Here is a 25464-nt window from a genome sequence, read left to right on the forward strand (position 1 = left end):
GCCGCCTCTTCTCCCTTCACTCGCTGCCAGGGCAGGAGCGGCGCCCAAGTCGGGTGCGCCATGTCGGGGGCCGGGTAGCCCCGCCGCCCGCCGGCCCGCCAGCGTACCTTCCCAGCCACCCGCCAGCGGGCGGGCCGGCCGGCCGGGGGAGGCGCGGGGCAGGCAGGTAGGGGCCGGGCCGGGCGGGGAGGGCGGGAGGGCGCGCCCGCCGGGCGGGGAGGACCGTCCCCAGCTGTGTCTCCCACATCTGGTTCCGCTTCCTCTCTCCCGGGGAAGTGAAAGTGGAGGGGAGGGCGCCGCCGGGAGTGAGCTCGCGGCGCCGGACACCCCGCGCCCCTCCTGTTCCCGCGGGCGCCCAGCTCCCCTCCCTCCCGCGCGGGTCACGCGGCGGCCGGCGCTGCTGCCGTCACGTCCTCGGCCGCCCGCGCGCCCGCTTCCCTCTGCCCTCCCGGTCCTGCTCAGCCTCCTCCCCCTCGGCGCACCCTCGGCCCCAGCCCCAACTTCCTGTGGCCCGGCGTGTGGACCCTGGCACGTGGAGTGGCTTTGCTTTCCCCAGCGAGGAAGGGGTGCCCTCTGTAGGACTCTTCCCGGCTGGATGAGGGGAGGCCTTGCCCAGGACCAGCGCACCGGGGCCCGCCAGTCTCCCCCCGGATGGTTCCACCTAACGGCCTCTGCCTGCTCCCCTGGCCCTGCAGTGGAGGAGGGAGGGGGCTGCGCCCCGGAGTTAAATCAGGAGCCTGACGCTCCCTCCCGGCTTCACCTCCCAGACTTGGAGGCTAAATTTAGCTGGGGTTGGGATGTGTGTGCCCAGAAGCCAGGTTAAGGAGAGCTCCAGGAGACTCCTTGGCTCCCCCGTTCTCTGGGGAAGGGTAGCGGGTTTAGGCCATACATCCCGTGGCCATTCCCAACCTCCTTTGCTTTGCTCAGAGCCCGTTGGCCTGGGGTTCCGCTTGGCCTGATGCCCCCCCCACCACCGTCACCATACACACACACCCATAGGCTGACTTGTGCTGAGCTGCGGCTTCCCCTCCACTGTTTCAGGAAGTATAACCTCCCTTTCCCTCTGAGGCACCCCCCAGCCTGCCGGCCCTTGCCACCAGGCACCCACCAAGCTCTTTCCCAGCTTCTGCACTCTGGGGGTGCCTCAGGACTCTTGAGGCTTCTACTCCTTGGGGTCAGACCATGGAGGCAGGTGAGAAAAACAGTCAGCGAGAGGTTTTTGTGGGTCTGATTCTGTCTTGGGGCTCCGTAGAATAGGGCACAAGTGGCTGAAACTATCTCCCACAGCTACTGTGCCCCTATAACTGGAGATACCTAAGGATGTCGGAGTTGGGGGGGGGTGCTGGTTGTTTGGCCAAATTGGTTGAGTTAATCTAGGAAAAAGGACCGGAGACCTCAAAGCTTGGTGTTTTCAAGAGTCCCCAGAAACTTGTGGGGTTTAATAAAAACTTAGGTGTGGGTTCTTTAAGAGCATTGGCTGGATCAGAAAGTTCTTATGATGTCATAACTAGAGTAGAAAGGCCAGAAAACTTTAAAAAGGCATAAAGTTCGTGTGGTGTTGTGGCTAGGATAAAGGTTTATCATTTCAGGCCATTACCAAAAAAAAAAAAAAATACTGTGATCTCTGTCATGTTGTAACTGTTGAGGGAGTTAGGAAGGGTGGGCCTTTGAAAGGAATAGGTAAGCAATATGTTAGAGTACAGGTTAGCTATGTGTGGTGAAGTGGTTTCTGGGATCTGTGGGGAGGGGGCTTATACTACTAAGTTGGGGAGCCTGGTTTCTCTTTAAGTTACTGTAAGAGCCTGGTGATGTCGCAGGTGGGAGAGTTGAGGACTGACTGATCACTTACCCTACCTTTCCTTGGGAGGACAAGGAAGTGGGGGGGACTGGTTGCCATGGCAACCTGGGCAATCCTTGCTCCATCTCTTTCTCAATTGCCCATTCCAGATGCAGTGAGTGAGGGGGGGGCCATGGCGGAGGAGCGGCCCCCCCGGCTGGTGGATTATTTCGTGGTAGCTGGGCTTGCAGGGAACGGAGCACCCATCCCTGAGGAAACGTGGGTTCCAGAACCCAGTGGGCCCCTGCGCTCTCCTCGGCCAGCTGAGCCCATCACAGATGTTGCAGTCATCGCTAGGGCCCTGGGCGAGGAGGTGCCTCAGGGCTACACATGCATCCAGACTTCTGCTGGGGGCCACCCCTTGGAGCTCAGTGCCGGACTCTTGGGGGGAACTCAACCCGTCATCTGCTACCGCAGGGGCCGTGACAAGCCCCCCCTCGTTGAACTGGGGTGTGTGCCCCTAACTATGCTGGCACCAGGGGAGGTTGGGAAGAGGGACTCTGGGAGAAATTTGAAGAGGTAGAGGTAAGGTTTTGGGAGTGGGGATTGAGTGTGCTAGTGGCTGGCCAGGAGTCATTCATGGTGTATGTACTTAGTCCTCTCAGACTGTTGTGCACATGTCAGTGCTGCTGCTTCCTGTCCTCCTGGTCTTGCACTGGTTATAGAGCCTCTCTCAAGGCATGTTTCCTCACCTGCAAAATGGGAATAGTAACTTGTTTTTTTTTGGCCTGTCCTGGGGCTTGAACTGGGGGCCTGAGCACCGTCCTTGGGCTTTCTCAAGGCTAGAGCCCTACCACTTGAGTCACAGAACCACTTCTGGCTTTTTCTATGTATGTGGTACCAAGGAATCAAACCCTGGTTTTGTGCATGCTAGGCAAGCCCTCTACCACTAGGCCAAATTCCCAGCCCCGAGAATAGTTACTTCTTTCAGGATGGTTCAGAAGATGAAGTGAGATCACTCAGATGGGGACCTTAGCACAGTCAGTTCTTATGTATATTCATGAGTGTGAACTATGTTGGAAGCATGGAGGATTTTTAATGACCACAAAGTCTAGCCAAGGGAAAAGACAGCCCAGGAGGATAGAGGTCAGCAAGGAGTGGGCCCTAGTGCCAGGGTTTAACAGAGCTAAGGGAGCAAGGCAGAACTGAGGTCATTCTTTTCTCTTAACACATCTGCTCTCTGTGCCAAGGGTGTTATATGAGGGGAAGGAACGTCCCAAGCCTGGCTTCCAAGTACTTGACACGACACCCTACAGCCACTCAGCCAACCTGGCCCCTCCCGGCCCTGGCCATCCCCGCACCTACCTCACTTACCGGCGGGCAGCAGAGGGGGCAGGGCTGCATGCTTTGGGCATCACTGACCTCTGCCTGGTGCTGCCCAGCAAAGGCGAGGGCACGCCTCATACCTACTGCCGGTTACCCCGCAACCTCAATCCTGGCATGGTAAGTAGGGCTGGGGACCTGGAGCCAAAGACCTAGGCCATTGATTGATGTCAGGATATAGACCCTGGGCACAAAGGGCATTCTAGGACCAAAATCCTCTGACCAGGGGCAGGCCTGAGGGGCGATTCAGCTTAGAGGAGATTGGGATTAGGGGAGACCCAAGACCATTTGGGGTGATAGAAAGCCCTATCAAGGGCCTAAAAACCTTTTTCAGCTTATGTATCTGCATATCTCTTGCTATTTCTGGGACAGTGGGGCCCAGCAGTGTACCTGTGCTACAAGGTGGGCCTGGCCAAGGCCAACACGCTGGCGTATGAGGCAGGTGAGCAGCCCTTTGTCCTTGTCCTTTGACCCTCCATGTGCCTCTGCCCTGATGCCACTTGGCTGGTATTTCAGTGTCTCCAGCAGTTTGCTTCCCCTTGCCAATTGGCCCTTCTTTGGGATCCCCTGGTTCCTCTCCCTGGAGTCTGATGGACCCCTCCCTCCTCCTTTTGGGTACTCCCCACTCTGCTGGGTGCAGAGCTGCTGGGCCGCTACCCGGAGGAGGACAATGAGGCCTTCCCGCTGCCTGAGTCAGTGCCTGTCTTCTGCCTGCCCATGGGGGCCACTATCGAGTGCTGGCCTGCCCAGACCAAGTACCCGGTGCCCGTCTTCTCCACCTTTGTGCTCACAGGGGCTGCTGGTGATAAGGTGGGTGTATGGAGTGTGGTAAGGGGCCTGGGCTATGCAGGGCCCACCTGACTGTCCCTCTCACCCCTGGCCAGGTGTACGGTGCCGCCCTGCAGTTCTACGAGGCGTTCCCAAGGGCCAGGCTGTCAGAGCGGCAGGCACGGGCACTGGGCCTGCTGAGTGCTGTGGAGCGGGGCCGGGCACTGGGGGGCCGAGCTGTGCGTAGCCGACGTGCCATTGCTGTGTTGTCCCGATGGCCTGCCTTCCCAGCCTTTCGAGCCTTCCTCACCTTCCTTTACCGCTACTCCGTCTCAGGCCCCCACCGCCTGCCCCTGGAAGCGTGAGCACAGCTCCCCTGACACTGGGAAGGAGTTCTGAAGCATTAGGGAGTTGGGTCTGGAGAGATGGGAGAGATTAGGGTGGAGATGGGGTGGGAGGGTAAGCTGGGCACTGGGCACGGGGCTGCAGTATGTGGGGTGTGGGGCCCTCTGGAAGAATGTCACTGGCTGGTGATGAGGGGATCCAGCCTGAAATCTGGGGTGTACTCGGTAGAACCGTATACCCAGGGTGAACCTCTAGGTTGTAGAAGCTCTGTGTATAATGGAGGCTGTGATGGCTAGTACAGCTCTGAAAGTGGAGTTCCAAGAGGAAGGAGATTCTTGAGGCGACAGGAACGGTGCGGTGCGGGCAGGCAAGGAATAAGCTCGGGCATCTGCCTGACCTGCTTCCCTCCCTTCCCAGGCACATCTCCCACTTCATTCACAACGTCCCATTCCCTTCCCCACAGAGACCCCGCATCCTAGTGCAGGTAAGACCTGAGGCTGGGCCTGTATAGGTGGAAGGAGGGAAGTTGGCAGGGGTAAGCATTACCTACCTGGTGGTTCTCCTGTCCTTCCAGATGTCTCCCTATGACAACCTACTCCTTTGTCAACCTGTATCCTCCCCTCTCCCCCTCAGGTATGTGCCCAAGTTGGGGGTGGGGCCCTTTGATGATACCGCGTGTAGTAGGCACTTGGCAGCTGTTGAGGTCTTTGCAGCCTGGCCCAGGTGGTGTCTGTGCCCAGTGTCTGGTCTCCTGGTGACCCTGTCTCCACCCCCGCATTGCCCGCAGTGGTGCCAGTTTCTTGCAGCTGCTGCAGAGCCTGGGCCCTGAGCTGGCTGTCACACTGCTGCTGGCTGTGCTCACAGAGCACAAACTGCTGGTCCACTCGCTGCGGCCGGACCTGCTCACCAGTGTCTGTGAGGCCCTTGTCTCGGTGAGTGCCACTCTGCCCAGTCCTCTTCCCCCAGAGTCACTGTTCTTTCTGATGCCCGCTTCCTCCATTCCTGCACTTTCCCCCTTGCTTTGCCTTCTTGGGGAGGACCTCAGGCCCTCTCCCTGAGTATGGCCTTTGGGGACAGGTGTTCTTTGGAGATTCGCAATACTGCCCCAGGCCAATGGTGCTGTCTCTTCCCTGCACCTCCCACCCCACCTCTACCCCAACCCACACCTGTTCTCACTCCCTGGTGCTTCAGATGATCTTCCCACTGCACTGGCAGTGTCCCTACATTCCACTTTGCCCGCTGGTGCTGGCAGATGTGTTGAGCGCTCCTGTGCCCTTCATTGTGGGCATCCACTCCAGTTACTTTGATCTGCATGACCCGCCCGCAGATGTCATCTGTGTCGACCTTGACACCAACACGCTCTTCCAGTAAGGGGCTGGGGGGGGGGGGGAAGGGGCGTGTAGTGGGGAGTGGGGGAGGATATGGGAGGTGAGCTGTTGAGGGAGCTTTGGGCATAAAGGGAGAGGCTTTTAAGAAATCCTATCATCCTTTTTCTTTACGCTTATCTCTCAGGACGGAAGAAAAGAAGCCCCTCTCCCCTCGGACCCTGCCCCGCAAACCCTATAAAGTTCTGCTGGCCACACTGACAAATCTCTATCAGCAGCTGGACCAGAGTGAGAAGCCTGGGTGGGCGTGGGGAGCTGAAGAAAGCTGTCATAGGCCTCAAACCCCCAGTTGGGGGAGGTCTATAGGGAGCTAGACATTCCTTGAGGGTGCTTGAAGAATTGGGATTTGGTGAGAAAGGGGGTTTCCAATTCCTTTTTTATTTTTGTGCTGGTCCTGTTGCTTGAACTCAGGGCCTGGGCACTGTCCCTGGGCTCAAGGCTGGCTTGGCACTCAACCACTGGAGCCACATCTCTACTTCGAGCTTTTGGGCGGTTAATTAGATGTAGTCTCATGAAAGTCTGGCATGGGCTTCCACACATGATCCTCAGATCTCAGCCTCCTGAGTAGCTAGGAATCTAGGTGTGAGCCACTGGTTCCTGGCTTCGGTTCTGAGTGAAGCTAGAGGGAGAGGTGGACAGTACTCCTGAACATGACCTGAAATGAGGGCTTGTCAGTGGGGGCTTGAAACTATTGCCGTAAGGTAAGGTTTTTGGCTACTGCGGGTGTAAGGTTGGTCAGAGGTGAGGTCAGTGTTAAGATTGGGGACGAGGCAAGCACTGCAGATGCCAGCTCTGACTCCTAAGGACATTGGTCCCCAGCTTATACTGGACCAGAGGAGGAGACATCTCTGGAATTCCTGCTGACGGACTACGAGGCAGTGTGTGGTCGCCGGGCCCGCCTAGAGCGGGAAGTCCAAGGAGCCTTCTTGCGCTTCATGGCCTGTCTGCTCAAGGGCTACAGAGACTTCCTACGTCCCCTTACCCGGGCCCCCTCTGAGGGGGCTCGTGATGTTGACAACCTCTTCTACCTTCAGGGTAAAGAAGGCCTGTTTCTGCTCAGAAAGGGAATCATGGGATGGGGGGCCAGGGCTGGGCTCCATAAGGAGGGGCAGCTGGGGGCCACTTGGTTGCTTATTCCTTCACTCAGTAAATGATTTCATGGTTACCTGGTCTTGGAGAGAATAAGGGCACAAAAAGGAGTCAGATGTGGTTCTGCTCTCTGGGATAGGGTAGACATAGTAAAACCTGTGGTAAGTGATCCCCATGGGCAAAGTGCTGGAAAACCCCTATTCTCTGCTGGTGAAGCAGACAGATGAGAACAGGGATTCCATGGGGAAGCTGAGCTGGGCCCTTGGTCTGTTGTATAGTTGTGCCAGAGGCCAAAGAAATGAAAGCTTTGGCAGCCAAGAGTTCTGAATAAACAAGGAGATGAGATCAGGGTGTAGGGAGACGGTGGCTATGGTAGAAAGCTCTGTTCACTGCCCCCCTCCCCTTGCCTCCCCTCAGGTTTCCTCAAGTCCCGTGAACGCTCCAGCCACAAGCTGTACTCTCAGCTGCTGCACACACAGATGTTCTCACAGTTCATCGAGGAATGCTCTTTTGGTTCTGCTCGGCATGCTGCCCTTGAATTCTTCGACTCTTGTGTGGATAAGGTTTTGTGATCGCCCCTCTCTTGGCTCTTGTTGGCCTCTTCTTTCCTCCTGGTTGTCTGTGTCACAGCTGTGCATCTCAGCTTTGATCATGGTGGCACTACCTGGGTCTGGCTTCATGCCCTTCCATACCCTCCTAATCTCCCAGCTGTGTCACCAGGACCCCTTCCCTATCAATGTGCTTGCCCAGGTGATGCCATCTTCTAGACATGCAACCTCTGCTCTATGCCCACCCTCAGTAAGCATTCTACCACTAAGCTACATTCCCAGCCTTGCAGTCCCACCTTCTCCAGCCCCCCTCCCTCCACCAGTCCAGGGCTTAAGGTCAGGGCCTCAGCACTGGCCTTGGGTTTTCTCAAGGCTAGAGCCCTACCACTTGAGCCTCAGCACCACTTCCGGCTTTTTCTATATATGTAGTACTGAGGAATCAAACCCAGGTGTTTGGGCATACCAGGCAAGCACTTGAACCACTAGGCCAAACTCCTGGCCTCTGCATTCCACTCTTAATGCTAGTTCTCTTGCCATCCTGTTCTAGGTCCACCCAGAACAGGAGAAGCCTGAGCCAACAGCTTTAGTGGAGTTGGAGGAACTGTCCGGAAGTGAGCTCACTGTCTTCATCACACCCCCGGAGGAGCCCCCAGTACCAGACGGTGGTGAATCTACTCCCCAGTACTGGTGAGAGCCTCTCTTTCTTCATGTGTCTCAAGGCCCCTTGGTCTGGACCAGCCTATTTGCCTGGCTCTGGGCTGACTGCCCTGATGTTGCCTCTGTCTTTCTAGTTATGATGGGTTCCCAGAACTACGTGCTGAGCTGTTTGAATCTCCTCAAGAGCAGACAGGGGCCCTGCCTGTGCCAGGCCCATCCCGTAGCACCCCCAGCAGTCCTGCTCCTCGCCGTACCAAACAGGTAAACCAGCAGATGGGCCCCACAGAGGAACCTGGCTTATGCCAAGGGCTGCTGTTTCAGTGTTGTCAAAGGGCAGTAATGATACTTAACCTATAAGGGTGCTAGGAAGTTTATGTAAGCCTAGCAAATAAAAAACACTATATGGACATTAGGTAGTTTTGATGTTATTCTCCTCCTCCTCCTCCCCCTCCTCTTTCTCCTTCTCACCTTCCTCTTCCTCTTTCTCCATCTCCTGAGCACACTAGTAATCCAGGAGCTGGATGCACCTTCCAGGGTACCAGCCTATACTCAAGGGCCAGACCTTTCTTTCTGAGACTCCGGGAAGGGATGCAGCCTGTGCAATATCAAGTTGCTCCTCCCTCTGCAGAACATAGGTTCTTTTTTTTTTTCTGTCATGGGGCTTGAACTCTGGTCCTGGGCACTATCACCCAGCTCTTCAGCTTAAGGCTACCACCCTACCCCTTGCCTCACAGTGCCACTTCCTTTTTTTTTTTTGTGGGTCATGGGGCTTGAACTCGGCCTGGTCACTGTCCATGAGCTCTCCAGCTCAAGGTGCCATCCTACCCCTGGGCCTAGGCACTGTTGCTGAGCTCTTCAGCTCAAGGCTACTGCCCTACCCTTGAGCCAAGCCCTACTTTTCATTTTCTAGAAGTTAAGTAGAAATAAGAGCCTCTGATCCTTTTTGTGCCCAGGCTGGCTTTGAACCTTGATCCTCAGATCTCACCCTCCTGAGTAGCTAGGATTATAAGTGTGAGCACTGTGCCCAGCTTCCAATCCCATTTTAAGTCCTGTCCTGGCATCTATTCATCTTGTCCTGTTCCCTGACCCACCTAGGAGATGAAAGTGGCACAGCGGATGGCACAGAAGTCAGCAACTGTGCCTGAGCTTTGGGCCCGGTGCCTGCTGGGGCACTGCTATGGGCTGTGGTTCCTGTGTCTGCCAGCCTATGTTCGGTCTGCACCCTCCCGGGTGCGGGCCCTACACACAGCCTACCATGTACTGCGTGAGATGGAAAGCCGAAAGGTGGTGCTCCCTGATGAGGTAGGCAACCATTTATCTACATGATCTTGCCCACCCCCCAGTCCCAGTGAGGCTTGGGCAACCATAGGTGCTGAGAGGGAAACCTGATGGGGAGCTCAGAGGCTCCATAAACCTTCACTAAGTAACTGTGCATGTTCAGAGGATTAAGGAGGGACTGGAGGGCAGCAGAAAGGAGTGGGCAGGGACCAGCATGATCAGAGAAGACTGGAAAGGCTGGTGGAGGGTGCTTGCTAAGACTTGAAGGTTTTGGTAGGGAACGAGTCTCTCCTATATCCTATGCCTCTCTTGGCCCAGGTGTGTTACCGGGTGCTGATGCAACTGTGCTCACACTATGGGCAGCCTGTGTTGTCTGTACGGGTCATGCTGGAGATGCGGCGTGCAGGCATTGTGCCCAACACTATCACCTACGGTTACTACAACAAGGTACTTAATTTGGGGAAATAGGTGGACTGGGGGGAGTGGGGGAGGGAAATGGGGACCATGTCATGAGAAAGGGTATCAATGTTTGTGAAGTTATGCACCTTCTATCTGGTGAATATAATGTAACCCTTCTATTAATCACAATAAAAAATTATTTAATAAAAAAAAAAGAAGTGCACAGCATTTGATGCCAGGGTATCACCTGGCATCAACACAGCTCCTCTTCTTCCCACTCCTTGGAAATTGGATCTGTACAATCCAACCAGGTCCTGCGGCAATGTCACACATTATCTGTGGCGCCTCAGCACTGACAGGAGACTTTATCAATACTTGACTCCTTTGATTCTCCTTTGACAGACCCAAGCTAATAAGCTAATAGTATTATCCAGAATATCAGATACTGTTCTAAATGTACTTAAAATTATTTTATCTTCACAATGCTCAATGAGGTAGAAAGATCACTTTCATCTTATAGATGAAGTGAGGTTGCAGAGAATTAATAAATCATAACTTCTGCAGGGTCCTTCAGTAAACATTAGAGAGTCAGAACATGTGCAAAGATATTTCTGTGTTTCCAGAATTGTCTCTTGTTGATGATGCTAAACTGCTTTTCATTTTTCAGATAAGAAAACTCAATGACCAAAAACTGCAATGACTCCTTTTTTTTTTTTTTTTTTGCCAGTCCTGGGCCTTAACCTCAGGGCCTGAGCATTGTACTTGGGCTTTCTCAAGGCTAGAGCTCTACCACTGGAGCCACAGCACCATTTCCAGCTTTTTTCTATGTATGTGGTACCAAGGAATCAAACCCCAGTCTCTGTGTATGCTAGGCAAGCACTCTACCAACTAGGCCATGATCCCAGCCCTAGACTTCCTTTTTTTCTTTCTTTCTTTCTTTTTTTTTTTTTTTGCCAGTCCTAGGCTGGAGCTCAGGGCCTGATCACTGTCCTTGGACTTTCTCAAGGCTATAGCTCTACCACTTGAGCCTCAGCACCACTTCCAGCTTTTTTCTATGTATGTGGGACCGAGGAATTGAACCCTGGTCTTCATGCATGCTAGGCAAGCACTCTACCACTAGGCAAAACTCCCAGCCCCCCTTTTTTCTTTTAGTCAGTTGTGGGCTTGAACTCTGGGACTGGGTACTATCCCTGAGTTCTTCAGCTCAAGGCTACCACCCGACCTCTTGAGCCACAGCACCACTTCTGGTGGTTAATTGGAGATAAGAGTCTCAGGGACTTTGGTACCCTCAGATCTCAGCCTCCCAAGTAGCTAGGATTACAGGCATAAGATACTAATACATGTTTTTTTTTTTTTTTTTTGGAGGTCATGGGGCTTGAACTCCGCCTGGGCGCTGTTCCTGAACTCTTCAGCTCAAGGATAGCACCCTACCCTTGAGCCAAGCCCCACTTCCTGTTTTCTAGAGGTTCATTGGAGATGAGGCTCTCAGGTCCTTCCTTTTGTGTCCGGGCTGGCTTTGAACCTTGATCCTCAGATCTCAGCTTCCTGAGTAGCTAGGATTACAGGCATGAGTCACCGCGCCTCGCTAAATACCCATTTTTTGACTACAAATTTTCTCTATTATTCCTGGATTTCTCTAGGTCCTCACAGGCAGCTACAACTGTCTCCTCTGAACTCTTGTTCTTAGCTGAACCATAGTCAGAAGGCCCTAGGCAGGATACCTGGAGAGGGAGGATGATCTCTGGGGCGCCACATCAGGCAGGGGTCAGAATGGGATATCCTGTGATTGGCAGGCAGTGCTGGAAAGCAAGTGGCCGTCTGGTACACCAGGTGGGCGCCTACGCTGGGCCAAGCTCCGAAATGTTGTCCTGGGGGCTGCTCAGTTCCGCCAGCCCTTGAGAGAACGGCGGCAGCAGCAGCAGCAACAGCAGCAGCAGCAACAGCAACAGCAGCAGCAGCAGCAGCTGCAGAAAGTCACAGCACACCAAGAGGCAGGCAGCTCCCAGACAGGTGGGTGGGGATGAGGCCTCCAAGTTCAGGCAGGGAAGCTTGGTGAGCTGGAGCTGGCCTAGTGGTTGTCATGGGACTTCCGAGGATGGGTAAAATATACCCTGCAAATTCAGAGCCATTCAATAAGTGATTTTGGCATGGAACTAGGTTCCTTTAAACTCCTTTAAACCCCTTCTCTGCTTTTCACAGAGTCTTACCTGGAGCGACCCTCCCCAACTCGCCCCCTTCAGCGCCAAACTACTTGGGCTGGGCGAAGTCTGAGGGACCCAGCCTCACCCACTGGGCGCCTGGTGAAAAGTGGAAGCCTCGGTAGTGCCCGAGGGGCACAACCCACTGTGGAAGTTGGTGTGGCCCACAGTGAGTGCCCTTGTCTGACCTTCCCTCTTTTCCTGATCAGCTTTCCTAACCACTTGCTAGGGAAAGTGGGGAAGACCAGAGAGTTGAAGGGTGGCCCCTTGTGGTGAGTACAGCAGACTCAAGGGGAAATGTTACCTGGAATGTCGTGGTGGGTTGTGGTGCCAGGAAGGGGGATGGCTGGAGTGGAGGCTGAGAGCCATCTCCCTGGATTCTTTCTTGTTCTGCAGTGATAGAGGCCTTAGGGGTCCTGGAACCCCGGGGATCACCTGTGCCCTGGCATGATGGAAGTCTTTCAGATCTGAGCCTAACAGGGGAGGAGCTTGCAACTGGAGGCAGCCCAGGGGGCTCAGGCTCAGCCCTGAGTGCTCAGTCCACTGAAGCCTTGGAAGGGCTGAGTGGGCGAGGTTCCAAGACTAGTGGACATCAGGATGAGGCTGGCACCCCTAGACGAGGGTTGGGTGCCCGTCTCCAGCAGCTGCTCACTCCTTCCCGCCGCTCTCCTGCCTCTCGCATTCCCCCTGTGGAGCTGCCCCCTGACCTGCCTCCCCCTGCCCGCCGCAGTCCCATGGACAGCCTCCTGAGGCCCCGGGAGCGCCCTGGATCCACTGCCTCTGAGGTAGCCTTAGTGTTGGGAGGCCTGGGGAGGAGCATTCCCAAATGGGGCTCTGAGGGTGGCTGACATCAGCATTCTGGGCAAAAAGAAGCATAAGGCAGGCTAACTATGATATCTCTTGTAGAGCTCAGCCTCTCTGGGCAGTGAATGGGACCTCTCAGAGTCTTCTCTTAGCAGCCTGAGCCTGCGCCGATCCTCCGAGCGCCTCAGTGACACACCTGGACCTTTCCAGCCACCTTCCCTGGAAGTGAGAATAACTCTACCCACAGCTGTGCTGTCACACACTGTACTGTCACCCTGAGGAAAGCAGGGGATAGGGAGGAGATGGAGTCAGGAAGCTTGGCTTGGGTTTGGAGGTGGAAAGGCTGGGGAAAGGGCATGGGCTTTAGAGCACTGGAGGTCAAGCTGGGCCTACTTCCTGGGGTCTCCTTGCCTGCAGATTCTGCTGTCTAGCTGCTCCTTGTGCCGTGCCTGTGATTCACTGGTGTACGATGAGGAAATCATGGCTGGCTGGGCACCTGATGACTCTAACCTCAACACAACTTGCCCCTTCTGCGCTTGCCCCTTTGTGCCCCTGCTCAGTGTCCAGACCCTTGATTCCCGACCCAGGTGCCCAAAGCAGGTCTAATGCTGTGGGTGGGAAAGGGAAGTGATGGTCCAAAAGCTGACCCCTCCTGCTATCCCCCTGCAGTGCCTCCAGCCCAAAGCCTACCCCTGCTGGTGCCAGTGGCAGCACAGATGCTCCTGTCCCTGGGGGTCCTGGCCCTGTGCTCAGTGACCGCAGGCTCTGTCTTGCTTTGGACGAACCCCAGCTCTGCAATGGACACATGGGGGTAAGAGCTGGGCCAGGTGGGAATAGCAAGTAGAAGTGTGCGGGGAGGGGCTGGGAGTACCAGGTAGAAGGGCCTTGATGGTAAGAGGCATCTGAGAAGCTTTAGGGCATGCTGGCCCAGCAGCAGGCGAGGCTCTGGGAATGGAACCTTGTACATGCCCTTCTGCTTTGTGTCTTAGGGTGCGTCTCGGAGGGTCGAGAGTGGAGCATGGGCATACCTGAGCCCCCTGGTGCTGCGTAAGGAGCTAGAGTCGCTGGTTGAGAATGAGGGCAGTGAGGTTTTAGCATTGCCTGAACTGCCTGCTGCCCATCCCATCATCTTCTGGAACCTTCTGTGGTATTTTCAACGGCTGCGCCTGCCTAGTATTCTACCAGGCTTGGTGCTGGCTTCCTGTGACGGGCCCCCATCCACTCAGGTCAGTTCCCCCATGGGGTTCCTGCTTACTGAGTGCCTTCCTCTGTGTCTTCCAGCTCCTTCTCTTAGTCCTGTCTCTGACACTGAAAAAGATGAAGGGGAGGAATCTATTGTGGCTATTGTGACTCCTAATCCCTATACTTTGCCACTCTGAGTCTCAGTTCAGTCCTTTGTAAAAGTAGTTTTTAAAGGCATACCTCACAGCCAGTTGAGGTGGTCTACACCTATGATCCTAGCTACTTAGGAGGCTGAGATCTGAGGACTGTGGTTCAAAGCCAGCCCAGACACTAAAGTCCCGGAGACACTTATCTCCAATTAACCACTAGAAAGCTGGAAATGGGGCTGTGGCTCAAGGGGTAGGGCAGCCTTCAGCTGAAGAGCTCAGGGACAGTGCCCAGGTCCAGTGTTCAAGTCCACAACTGACAAAAAAGTTACCTCACAGAGCTATTGCGTAGACACTGTATCTATACAAAAGAAGAAAAAAAAAATAAAAAAACTCATTAATGTTTGTTTATTCTAACTATTTATTGAACATCTTTTAGGTTCAGGCCTAGTTTTCAGGTACGAGGGATGTAACAGATTATAAAACAAAGTCCTTGCTCTTGGAAGCTTGTATGTTCTTGGGAGAAAAAGGGTTCTCCTCAGCTATGTCCTGTCATTTTTTGTCAGTCCTGGGGCTTGAACTCAGGAATTGTTCTTGGACACTTTTTTTTTTTTTTTTTTTTTGTCAGTTATGGGGCTTGAACTCTGGGCCAGGGCACTTCCCTGAGTTCTTCAGCTCAAGGCTACTGCCCTACCCCTTAAGGCACAGGACCACTTCCAGCTTTCTAGTGGTTAATTGGAGATAAGAGACTCACAGACTTTAGTGTCCAGGCTGGCTTTGAACCTCGACCCTCAAATCTCAGCTTCCTGAGTAGCTAGGATTACAGGCGTGAGCCACCAGCACCAGCTTCTTTTACTTACTTTTGTTTGTTTTGTTCCAGTCCTGGGGCTTGAACTCAGAGCCTGGGCACTGTCCATGAGATTTTTGTGCTCAAGACTACTGCTCTGCCCACTTGACCCACAGTTCCACTTCTGGCTTTTTGACCATTAATTGGAGACCAGAGTCTTATAGACTTTCCTGTCTTCAGATCTTCCCCTCATCAATTAGCTAGGATTGCAAGCATGAGCCATCAGCTCCTGCATTGGACCAATTTTTGTTCTATGTACCTGTCTCTTCTATTTCAGCTTCCTCAGGCCCCAACTCCTTGGCTAATTCCCGATCCAGCTTCTGTGCAGGTGCGGCTGCTGTGGGATATCCTGACTCCTGACCCCAACAGCTGTCCACCTCTCTATGTGCTTTGGAGGGTCCACAGTGAGTTTAGTATTTGACCTAGGAGTGGGAGGGTTCAGTCCCACACCCAGAAGACCCAGTGATTCTGATGGTCTTCCTTCCTTTCACAGGCCAGATCCCACAGCGGGTTGTATGGCCAGGCCCAGTACCTGCATGTCTTAGCTTAACATTACTGGAGTTAGTGCTGCGTCATGTTGGACTCAATGAGGTGCACAAGGCTGTAGGACTCCTACTGGAAACTCTGGGGCCCCCTCCCACTGGCCTTCACCTACAGAGGTAGAGTCCTCCCTTCTGGATGGTCCCTGATCTGTCCTGAGCTTCCCACATCTTGTCTCTTATTCACACCCTTTTGTATCTATTACAGAGGCATCTACAGAGAGATCTTATTCCTGACAATGGCTGCTCTGGGCAAGGACCATGTGGACATAGGTATGGGAGCAAGGCAATAGGCTGAGTGTAGGGATGGGGAGCTAAGTGTAAGAGGCCTGGGTATTAATACATCCATTTGATCTTCCCTAGTGGCCTTCGACAAGAAGTACAAGTCTGCCTTCAACAAGCTGGCCAATAGCATGGGCAAGGAGGAGCTGAGGCAGAGGCGTGCACAGATGCCTACTCCCAAGGCCATTGACTGCCGAAAATGTTTTGGAGCTCCTCTGGAATGCTAAAGACCTTTAAGCTTTCTCTCTCCAGTCTTGGGTGGAAAGGTGAGAGAGAAAGAATTCCGGAGACAACCTGCTTCCCTTCAGAGGAGAGCTGGGAACAGCCGAGGACACTTGTTCTGCATGGAAGCAGCAGGAAGATGGAAAACTGAAAATTCCCTTATCTCCAACCTGCCCAGTATGTCCATGATGATGTTGGAGAGAGCTGAGGGAGTTGGCGCAGCTCTGTTCTTCCCTCTCCTACTGCAGGCACTCCTCTTCAGGGTACCCACAAATCTGCACTGCCCTGGTCATCTTAGAAGTTTTTGTTTTAAAAAACAACCTGAAAGATTCAGAGCTAATGAGCCTTTGCGCTGAATGGGAGGAAGGGATCTCATTCCCCACCAATAATGGTTCCTTTTCTCTGGCACTGCTGAGAGAGTCCCAAGGCTCTCCATACCTTTCTACCTTAGTATTTGTAGTTTTAAGTTATTTATTCTGGAACCACAGCCTCCCCTCCCACCCAGATGAATGAGATTCTTATGGTGAATAAGAAAGACAAGGGAAATGGGATACTGTGGCTTGTATTTCCTTGAAAGCTAGGAGATGGAGCTTGAGGAGTACCATTCTCTCCTTAGGAAGAACTGATGCCTCCTTTACTCGTAATCCTCTGGTCCACCCAGGGGCCTGACTGTGCAATAAGGATTGTTCCCTGCAAAGTTTTATTGGATGTAAATATAGTAAAAGCTGCTTCTGTCTTTTTCTTTCTGCCTCTTATTCCTTGGGTCTGGGATAATATTTAGGGATATCTTTCATTCTCTTCAGGCTGTACCACCCCATCTTTTGCAATCAGGTATACCCACCTTTTCTTGATCATGTTTGGTATTGGTCCCTTGGAGTATAAGGCATTTTTGGAGTAGGAGAGGGGTGAATCTGATGCCAGTTATGGCAGTGCCAGTCTGCATGGTACTTCCGGCCCTCCAACACAATCACCCCCTTGTCCCTCATCAGTACCCCATACAAAGGCTTCATTCTCTGGGGACCCTGAGCTCATCTTTGCTTTATTTCCTCTCCTAGTATCCCCCACCCTGCTCAGCTTCTTTAGTACCTCCACAGAGATGACAACCCTCTCTCCAGTAGCTGGTGTTGGCAGTCTTCATGTACCCAGGGTGGGGAGGGGGTGCAGTCATCCTGTCATTCTTAGTTGTTCAAACTGTAGGCAGTACTTCTTCAAATAGGGTCTCAGCCCAGGGATGGTGCTGGGAAGAAAGGAACAGAGAGTAAGTAGCTCCCTGTGTGTGAGTATAATTCTTCTAATCTCCTTGGCCCAGTCAGGGTTTTGTTTTATTTTTCCTTTTCTTCTGTATAATGAGATCAACAGAGAAAACAACAGAACTACGAAATCAAATACTGAAGGGAATTAACCAATAAAAACTAGTGCCGGGGCCGGGAGTTTGGCCTAGTGGTAGAGTGCTTGCCTAGCATGCACGAAGACCCGGGTTCGATTCCTCGGTACCCCACATACATAGCAAAAAGCTGGAAGTGGTGCTGAGGCTCAAGTGGTAGAGTGCTAGCCTTGAGAAAGTCCAAGGACAGTGCTCAAGCCCTGAGCCCAAGCCCAGGACTGGCAAAAAAACCCCCAAAAAACAAAAAACAAAACCAAAAAAAAACTAGTGCCTTAAGAAAGGAGGGCAGGGGCCAGGAGTTTGGCCTAGTGGTTAAAGTGCTTGCCTAGCATGCCTGAAGACCTGGGTTTGATTCCTTGGTACTACATACATAGAAAAAAAGCCGTAAGTGGTGCTGAGGCTCAAGTGGTAGAGCTCTAGCCTTGAGAAAGTCCAAGGACAGTGCTCAGGCCCTGAGCTCAAGCCCAGGACTGGCAAAAAAAAAAAAAAAAAAGAAAGGAGGGCAGGAGTGTCCGTGGAAGAGATGACTTACATGAATTTTTAGTGTAGATTTCTGAGTGGTGGTGATCAGTGGATGAGAGGAGGATTTTTTTTTTTTTTTTTTTGGTTGTAGGGCTTGAACTCTGGGCCTGAGTGCTGTCCCTGAGCTCTTTAGCTCAAGTCTACTGCCCTACCCCTTGAGCCATAGCACCACTTGTGGTTTTCTGGTGGTTAATTGGAGATGAGTCTCACAGACTTTAGTGCCTGGGCTGGCTTTGAACCATGATTCTCAGATCTCAGCCTCCTGAGTAGCTAGGATTACAGGTGTGAGCTACCATGCCTGGCTGAGAACTACTTCTAAATGAATGCAGAGGAACTTTCTCATTCTTTTGTAACCGTGGTAAAATGTTTTGCCAGTATTTTAAAGGATCTGTAAAGGAATCAAGAAGCTAAGGAAATGCGCTCTGCAAGAGATGTCTTCCAAGAGGGGAACCCCCATAAAACCGCAAGATTCTGTTCAAACCCCATCACTCACCCCCCAAAAATATTTTTTCTGAACAAAGGACTATTTGCTATTCTATGAGCCTAGGCCTCTGTGCAAGCATGTTCTACCCCTGAGTTATATAGCTCAGGTTGTGGATGGCACTACCTCCCCCCACCCTGCCTTTTTTTTTTTTTTTTTGCCTGTTTTGGGGCTTGAACTCAGGGCCTTATTCTTGCATGGCTTTCTTGCTCACAGATAGCACTCTACCACTTGAGCCACATACCTCCAGCTGACACCTGACACCCCCCCTCATTTTTTTTTTCCAGTCTTGGTCCTTGAACTCAGGGCCTGGGCACTGTTCTTGGACATTCTCAAGACTAGCACTCTACCACTGGAGCCACAGCGCCATTTCCAACTTTTTTCTATATATGTGGTACCAAAGAATCAAACCCAGGTCTTCGTGCATGCTAGGCAAGCATTCTACCACTAGGCTAAACTCCTGCCCCCCTGCCCACATTATTTATTTACTTATTTTTTGGCCAGTCCTGGGGCTTGAATTGATGGCCTGGGTACTATCCCTGAGCTTTTAATTTAGTTCAAGGCTAGAGCTCTGTCACTTGAGCCACAACTTTACTTACAGCTTTCTGTTGACTATTCAATTTAGAGTCTCAGACTTTTCTGCCTAAGTTGGTTTTAAAGTGCGATCCTCAGATCTCAGCCTCCCAAGTAGCTAGGGTTACAGGCATGAGACATTGGTGCCCAGTTCCAGCCCCCCCTCCATTTTTTTTTGGGTCAATCCTGGGGTTTGAACTCAGGGTCTGGACACTCTTCTTGGGCTAGTGTTCTATCACTAGAGCCCCAGCCCCACGCCTGGCTTTTTCTGTATAGGTGGTACCAAGGAATTGAACCCAGGGCTTTGTGCATGGTAAGTAAGCACTACCACTAGGCCACACTTCCAGACCCTCCAGCTCATTTTTTTTTTTTTTGGCTGATTAAGATGGCATTTCATAGATTTTATGCCTGGGCTGGCTTCCAATCTCAATCCTCCAGGTCTCAGTCTGAGATTACAGGCATGAGCTATAGCACAGGGCTTAGATCTGCCTTCTTGAACTAAGTATCTATTGGGTGTAGTAACTCAGCCTTGCGCTGAACTATAGCAAGGAAATTTTAGGGCTAAATCCCTGCCCTAGTATACACTCTTATTGATCTAGTACCTTTTGGTTTACAAGCAATAATAATTGCTTATGGTTCTCATTTTTGGGATTCCTTCTAAAGAAAGTCAGAACTACAGACAAAATTCCTTAACTGAAGTCCTTGGTGGCACAGGCCTGTAATCCTAGTTTCAAGAGGCTGAGGTCTGAGGATCTTGGTTCAGAGTCAGCTTGGACATCCAGATCCAAAAGACTTAATCTCTAACCAACAAAAACCCAGAACTAGAAGTGTGATTCAGGTGGTACTGTGCCATCTGTGAATAAAAAAACAAGTGGGAGGAGAGCCCTAAGTTCAAGTCCACAGTACCAATATCCCCCTATACACACATTCTTCTGGGATTTTCTTTCTTTTCTTTTTGTTCTTTCTTTTCGTTCTTTCTTTCCTTTTTTTTTTTGTGGGTCATAGGGCTTGAACTAGGACTGGGTACTCTTCCTGAGCTCTTCAGCTCTAGGCTACCACCCTAACCCTGGGCCTGGGCGTTGTCCCTGAGCTCTTCAGCTCAAGGCTACCACCTTACCCCTGGAACCAAGCCCCACTTCCCATTTTCTAGAGGTTAATTGGAGATAAGAGTCTCAGGTCTTTTTATGCCTGGGCTGGCTTTGAACCTTGATCCTCAGATCACAGCCTCCAGAGTAGTTAGGATTATAGGCGTGAACTACTGCCTTTGGCTTCATCTGGGATTTTCAATAGCTAAGTATTATTCAACTGATGTCTGTCCTGGGGCTTTAGGGAAGGTACTTTTTCAGATTCATATTATGTTTCATATGTTTCCTACAAACCTTGAAGGATAGCCTTTCAGATTGATAATGTGTTGAACAGATGATAGACAAAGCAGTAACTAAGCAATTTACAGGGGCTGGGAATGTGGCTTAGTGGTAGAGTACTCACCTAGCATACTTGAAGCCCTGGGTTTGATTTCTTGGTACCACATAATCAGAAAAACCTGGAAGTGGTGTTGTGCCCTGAGTTCAAGCTCCCGGACAAGCAAAAAAAAAAAAAAAAAAAAAAAAGGAAAAAAAGAGAGAGGAATGTACACTGTGTAAAGACAATGGTTTGGGGCTGGGAGTTTGGCCTAGTGGTAGAGTGCTTGTCTAGCAAGCACAAAGACCTGGCTTCAATTCCTTGGTACCATATACATAGAAAAAAGCCAGAAGTGGTGCTGTGGCTCAAGTGGCAGAGCACTAGCCTTGAGAAAGCCCAAGGACAGTGCTCAGGCCCTGAGTACAAGCCCCAGGACTGGCATTAAAAAAAAAAAAAAGACAATGGTCATGTCTCACTTATTCTCTACTGTATCCTAGCACATGGAAGACTACCTAATATAAGAGGTGCTTTATCTGTGTTCAAAGATAGAAAATCAGCAAAAGCATTAAGATGACATTATATAGCACCCTATGTAGTGCTATATAAGACAGGTATGGGCCAGGCTCATGCCTGTAGTCACTACTTAGGAGGCTGAGATCTGAGGATCAAGGTTCAAAGCCAGCCTGGGCACAAAAGGATCTGAGACTCTTATCTCTAATTAACCTCCAGAAAATGGATTTGGCTCAAGGGTGGTGGGGGTAGCCTTGAGCTGAAGAGATCAGGGACAATGCCTAGCCCTGAAGAGCTCAGAGATAGCGCCCAGGCCAAGTTCAAGCCCCATGACCGCCCCCCCCCCCAAAAAAAAAGACAGGTAGGGGAAGAATACCAACAAAACAATTTAGTGCTGACATGGTAAAAGTGTTGGAAAGGCAAGGAACACGTTACTGTTACTGTTTTATATTTATTAAATGCTTACTACTAGCTGGGTGCTAGCTGGGTGTTTCATGTCTTTAACCCTAGCTCTTCAGAAGTCTGAGATCTGAGGAGTGCAGTCTGAAGTACAGCAGGAGAGTATGTGAGACACTATCTCCAATTAACTATGAGAAAATCTAGAAGTGGAGCTGTGGCTCAAGTCTTTAGCCAAAAAGCTCAAGGACAGCACCTAGACCCTAAATTCAAGCCCTAGGATCAGTTTGAAAACAATGCTTACGGGCCGGGAGTTTGGCCTAGTGGTTAAAGTGCTTGCCTAGCATGCACGAAGACCCGGGTTTGATTCCTTGGTACCACATACATAGACAAAAGCCGGAAATGGTGCTGAAGCTCAAGTGGTAGAGCTCTAGCCTTGAGAAAGTCCAAGGACAGTGCTCAGGCCCTAAGCTCAAGCCCAGGACTGGAAAAAAAAAAACAAAAAAAAAAAACAATGCTTGCTATAACTTTTGCTCTGAAAAATTTATTTATGCTGGTATTAGGGACTGAACTCAGAGCCTTGCACTTTTTTTTTTTTGCCTAAGGCTGGCTTTCTACTACTTGAGCTATACTCCCACCCCCTATTTCAGGCTTTTTGCTGGCTAATTGGAGATGAATCTCACACTTTTTTCTTCCTTGGGCTGGCTTTCAAACAGAATCCTCAGGTTTCAGCCTCCTGAGTAGCTAGGATTACAGATGTAAGCAACCAGCTCCTGATTCCGTGAGTGTTTAAAATGCACTATTCTACAATTATCCCACAGACTAGATACTATGATTCCCATCTTAAAAATGGGGAGACTAAAGCATAGACACAGGAATAAAGAATGTCAAACTCCTCTAAGGCTTGCAAAATCACTTGGTATATGATGGGACAGACACATAATATCATCTGCCTGTGGCTATCTGCCCGTATCAATAATTTTGCATGACTTATCAATGTTATAAACATATACATATCTAAATGGCCCGTGGAAGAAAAAAAAGATTCCTCACACCTGGGAGGTTAAGTAATTTGTATCTCTATCACATAACTGGTAAATGGCTAAGCTTCAAGCACCTAATTCCAGATCATGTTCCCTACCTGGATACTAATACTATATTATCATGGAAACAGGTTATTTGTTTTACTAGGGGTGTGTGTGTATGTGTGATACTGGACCTGGGGTTTAGCATTTTTATTTATTGTGTGTGCACATACATGCAGGTACACATACTTTTGGCCTGGACACTGTCTCTGAGCTTCTTTTGTTTTAGGATAATGAACACTTGAGCCACAGCACCATTTTGGGCTTTTTCTGAGTAGTTTGTTGGAAATAAGAGTCTCAACAGATTTTCCTATTTTGCTGTCTTTGAATGGAGACCCTCACCACTCAGCCTTCTGAGTAGCTAGGATTATAGGTGTGAGTGACCAGTGCCCAGCTACTTATTCTGTTGTTGCTGGTTGTGGGGCTTGAACTCAGGGCTTGGGAGCTGTCCTTGAGTTTTTTCCCCTCAAGGCTAGCACTTAACCACTTGGAGCCCCAGTATCACTTCTAGTTTTCTGGTGATTAATTGGAGATGAGTCATCTAGACTGTCTTGCCCAAGCTGGCTTCAGATTTTGATCTTTAGATGTCAGCCTCTTAAGTAGATATGATTACAAGAATGAGCCACTGGCATCAGCCTTATTTTTTTTTTGTTTTCGTTAGCTATGGGGCTTGAACTCAGGGCCTCGGTGCTGTCCCTGAGACTATTTTTTTTTTTTTTTTGCCAGTCCTGGGGCTTGAACGCAGGGCCTGGGCACTGTTCTTGGACACACTGTTTTGCGCAAGGCTGGTACTCTGCCACTTGGCTTTTTCTGAGTTTGTAGTACTGAGGAATCAAACCTAGGGTTTCGTGTATGCTAGGTGAGCACTCTACCACTAGGCTAAGCTCCCAGCCCCCCACTACTGATTTTTGAGTGGTTAACTGGAGATAAGAGTCTCACAGGAGACTGAGAGTTTGGCTTAGTGTAGAGTGCTCACCTAACATGCATGAAAACCCAGGTTCCATTCCTCAATACCACATACACAGAAAAAGTCAGAACTGGTACTGTGACTCTAGTAGCAGAGTGCTAGCCTTGAGAAAGCTCAAGGACAGTGCCCAAAGACCCAAGTTCAATCCCCAGGACTGGCAAAACAAACAAAAGCCAATTGGGAGTGTGTGTGTTGGGGGGGGGGGTGTCTATGTTCTAGTCTGTCTTTGGATGGTATTAGAACTTGAATTTAGTCTTATGTTCACTGGGCTAGTGCTTCACTGAGCCATGCCTCAAACCTGTATTTTTTTGCTGATCATTTTTGGAGATGGAGTCTCCTGGACTTTTCTGGTTTAGAATCTCAAAACCTCCACATTACAACCTTCTGAATAACTATGATTATGAATGTATGAATGTGAGCTGCTGGTATCCAGTTTTACCTGTCTTTATGCCATATCTATTTCAATTTTTTTTTTCCCTCTCCCTCCTACATCTTCCTTTTTTTGTTTTTTTTTTGTTTTTTTTTTGCCAGTCCTGGGCTTGGGGCATTGCACTTTCTTAAGGCTACCACTCTGCCCTTAAGCCATAGCACCACGTCCAGCTTTCTGTGTATGTGGCAAGCACTCTTATCACTAGGTCACATTCCCGGCCCCCCTTCTTCTTCTCTAATCCACTTCCTTTTTTTCTGGATCTCATGTGGCTCAGACTGGTTTTGAATGCTAATCCTCCCGCTTCAAACTTTGTAGCACTGGACCTGTTTTACAATTTCATTTCTATTGAACAGTAAGACATTTAAGTGATTTGAAAAATGTCCTAGTGGGCCTAGAAATAGTGTTCAGATCAAATCACAGCTTGGTCACTGTCTGACCTTGGCAAGTTACTCAGCCTGTTTTCTGATACACTTGGGTTCAAATTTCAGCTCTGCCATTTAGCATGTAACTTTGGAAAAAAAATCATATGATCTGTACCATCTTCTCCTCACCTGTAAAATAGGGGTAACAGAACCTACCTCATAGAGTTAGGAGAAATAAGAATCCATGTAGGGATTGGGAGTTTGGCCTAGTGGTAGAGTGCTTGCCTAGCATGCATGAAGACCCTGGTTCGATTCCTCGGTACCACATACATAGAAAAAAGCCAGAAGTGGTGCTGAGGCTCAAGTGGTAGAGCTCTAGCCTTGAGAAAGTCCAAGGACAGTGCCCAGGCCCTGAGCTCAAGCCCAGGACTGGCAAAAAAAAAAAAAAAAGAATCTATGTAAAGCTCTTAGCAGCATACTGCTGGGAGCACAGTCCCTCCCCAAAACATTAGCTACTACTGCTCCTTCAACTTGGTCCCTAACCTTAAGGTACTCGAAGCTATACTTGGGATAAGACCTCTAGACACCCTGAGTTTGGGCGTGCCTAACTGCTTTGGGGGAAGGGGCGAGGCCACCCAGAGGAGCGAGGCCTTGAATTGATTAGGTGCAATCGCGTGGGGCTGGGAGGCTGTTTCCTCTCAATGAACCTAAAAAGCCCAGCCGATCCCAAGAGAAGGCGCTGTTCACCGTAATTCACCAGGGAATTTGGCTAGCTGCCTCCTTTCCAGCTGTCCGTGGTTCAGTCACGACCGAGCAACCGCGGGTGGCAACACTCGGAGGCCCAAGGCCTCTGGCGGACCGAGGGAGGCCACGCCCCAAAGACACAGCAAGGCCCAAGCGCCTTAAGCTACTTCTATCGTGAAATCCCTGGATTCTGTCGCGACGAACCACCACCCAAACGCAGAGTCCAGCGCCGTTCCGTCTCCATCTTTAGAATTGAAAGAATGAGAGCGGGCCAAAGGGGAATCCCGGGTTTGGGAGCCTGGGGTACGGCGGCTGCCTGGGGACCAAAACGTCTCTAAGGTAAAGTTGCAGCCTGAAGCGATTTTTTGACCCCCGACACTTAATGGGCTGTCGAAGACCCGGATGTGTCTGGGACTGGCCGAGGTACCCATTAACGCGCCCCCGCTAGACCATCCCCCCCTCCTCCGCTTATGACTGGATTATAGGAACGCCAATCATCACTTCTCCAGCCACTCACTCTCCAAGGGTGGGGTGAAGTCCCTGTATCTTGCCTTCTATTGGTAGAGCTCAGAAGAAGCGGGCGGGATGGCCGGCTTAGGTCGCCCAATGGGCGTCGTGGCGTGTGGGTAAGGCGGAGCCGAGGCGCTTGGCAGCTGCCCAATCAGCGTCCTTGTTTGTGTGGTGCCGCCGCCGCCGGTGCAGCCGCCGCCGCCGCCGCTGCCCCCGTCTGTACCGCAGTGTCTGCTCCGCCCGCCCGCCC

At 51.1% G+C, this 25464-nt stretch overlaps 1 protein-coding gene and 1 long non-coding RNA gene across 3 annotated transcripts; one reads left to right on the forward strand and one right to left on the reverse strand.

Moving 5' to 3' along the window:
- Positions 1–498: 498 nt before the first annotated feature.
- Dennd4b (DENN domain containing 4B) lies at positions 499–16591 on the forward strand. Of its 2 annotated transcripts, XM_090340951.1 has the most exons (28): positions 499–1192; positions 1948–2287; positions 3028–3280; positions 3533–3602; positions 3801–3970; positions 4045–4289; positions 4691–4757; positions 4848–4906; positions 5061–5205; positions 5465–5640; positions 5786–5886; positions 6478–6693; positions 7165–7310; positions 7843–7982; positions 8087–8213; positions 9048–9254; positions 9549–9677; positions 11423–11639; positions 11829–11996; positions 12224–12612; positions 12734–12856; positions 13049–13218; positions 13301–13442; positions 13621–13857; positions 15084–15210; positions 15300–15465; positions 15554–15618; positions 15709–16591. In XM_090340951.1, the coding sequence occupies exons 1-28, from the start codon at positions 1183–1185 to the stop codon at positions 15852–15854; spliced, it is 4551 nt and encodes a 1516-aa protein (XP_090197077.1). In that variant the 5' UTR covers positions 499–1182; the 3' UTR covers positions 15855–16591. The 2 variants fall into 2 exon arrangements, with proteins under 2 accessions (XP_090197077.1, XP_090197076.1); XM_090340950.1 differs by lacking the exon at positions 499–1192 and having other exon boundaries at positions 1228–2287.
- Positions 13851–25382, reverse strand: LOC150058202 (uncharacterized). Its single transcript, XR_016536858.1, has 3 exons — positions 25222–25382; positions 16936–17086; positions 13851–13939 (listed from the first exon to the last, which is right to left on the reverse strand). It is a non-coding gene; the product is annotated as an uncharacterized LOC150058202 (long non-coding RNA).
- Positions 25383–25464: the final 82 nt, after the last annotated feature.

Source organism: Megascapheus bottae, chromosome 10, assembly GCF_031878675.1.
Source record: "Megascapheus bottae isolate mThoBot1 chromosome 10, mThoBot2.hap1, whole genome shotgun sequence".
NCBI classification, from domain to species: domain Eukaryota; kingdom Metazoa; phylum Chordata; class Mammalia; order Rodentia; family Geomyidae; genus Megascapheus; species Megascapheus bottae.

Excerpts from the sequence above, each read along its gene's own strand:
- Dennd4b (XM_090340950.1), top strand. The coding sequence starts at position 1,896 with ATGGCAACCTGGGCAATCCTTGCTCCATCTCTTTCTCAATTGCCCATT. Across the intron at positions 3,281-3,532 it reads GCAACCTCAATCCTGGCATG|TGGGGCCCAGCAGTGTACCT; the intron begins GTAAGTAGGGCT and ends TTTCTGGGACAG. Across the intron at positions 11,997-12,223 it reads GGAAGTTGGTGTGGCCCACA|TGATAGAGGCCTTAGGGGTC; the intron begins GTGAGTGCCCTT and ends CTTGTTCTGCAG.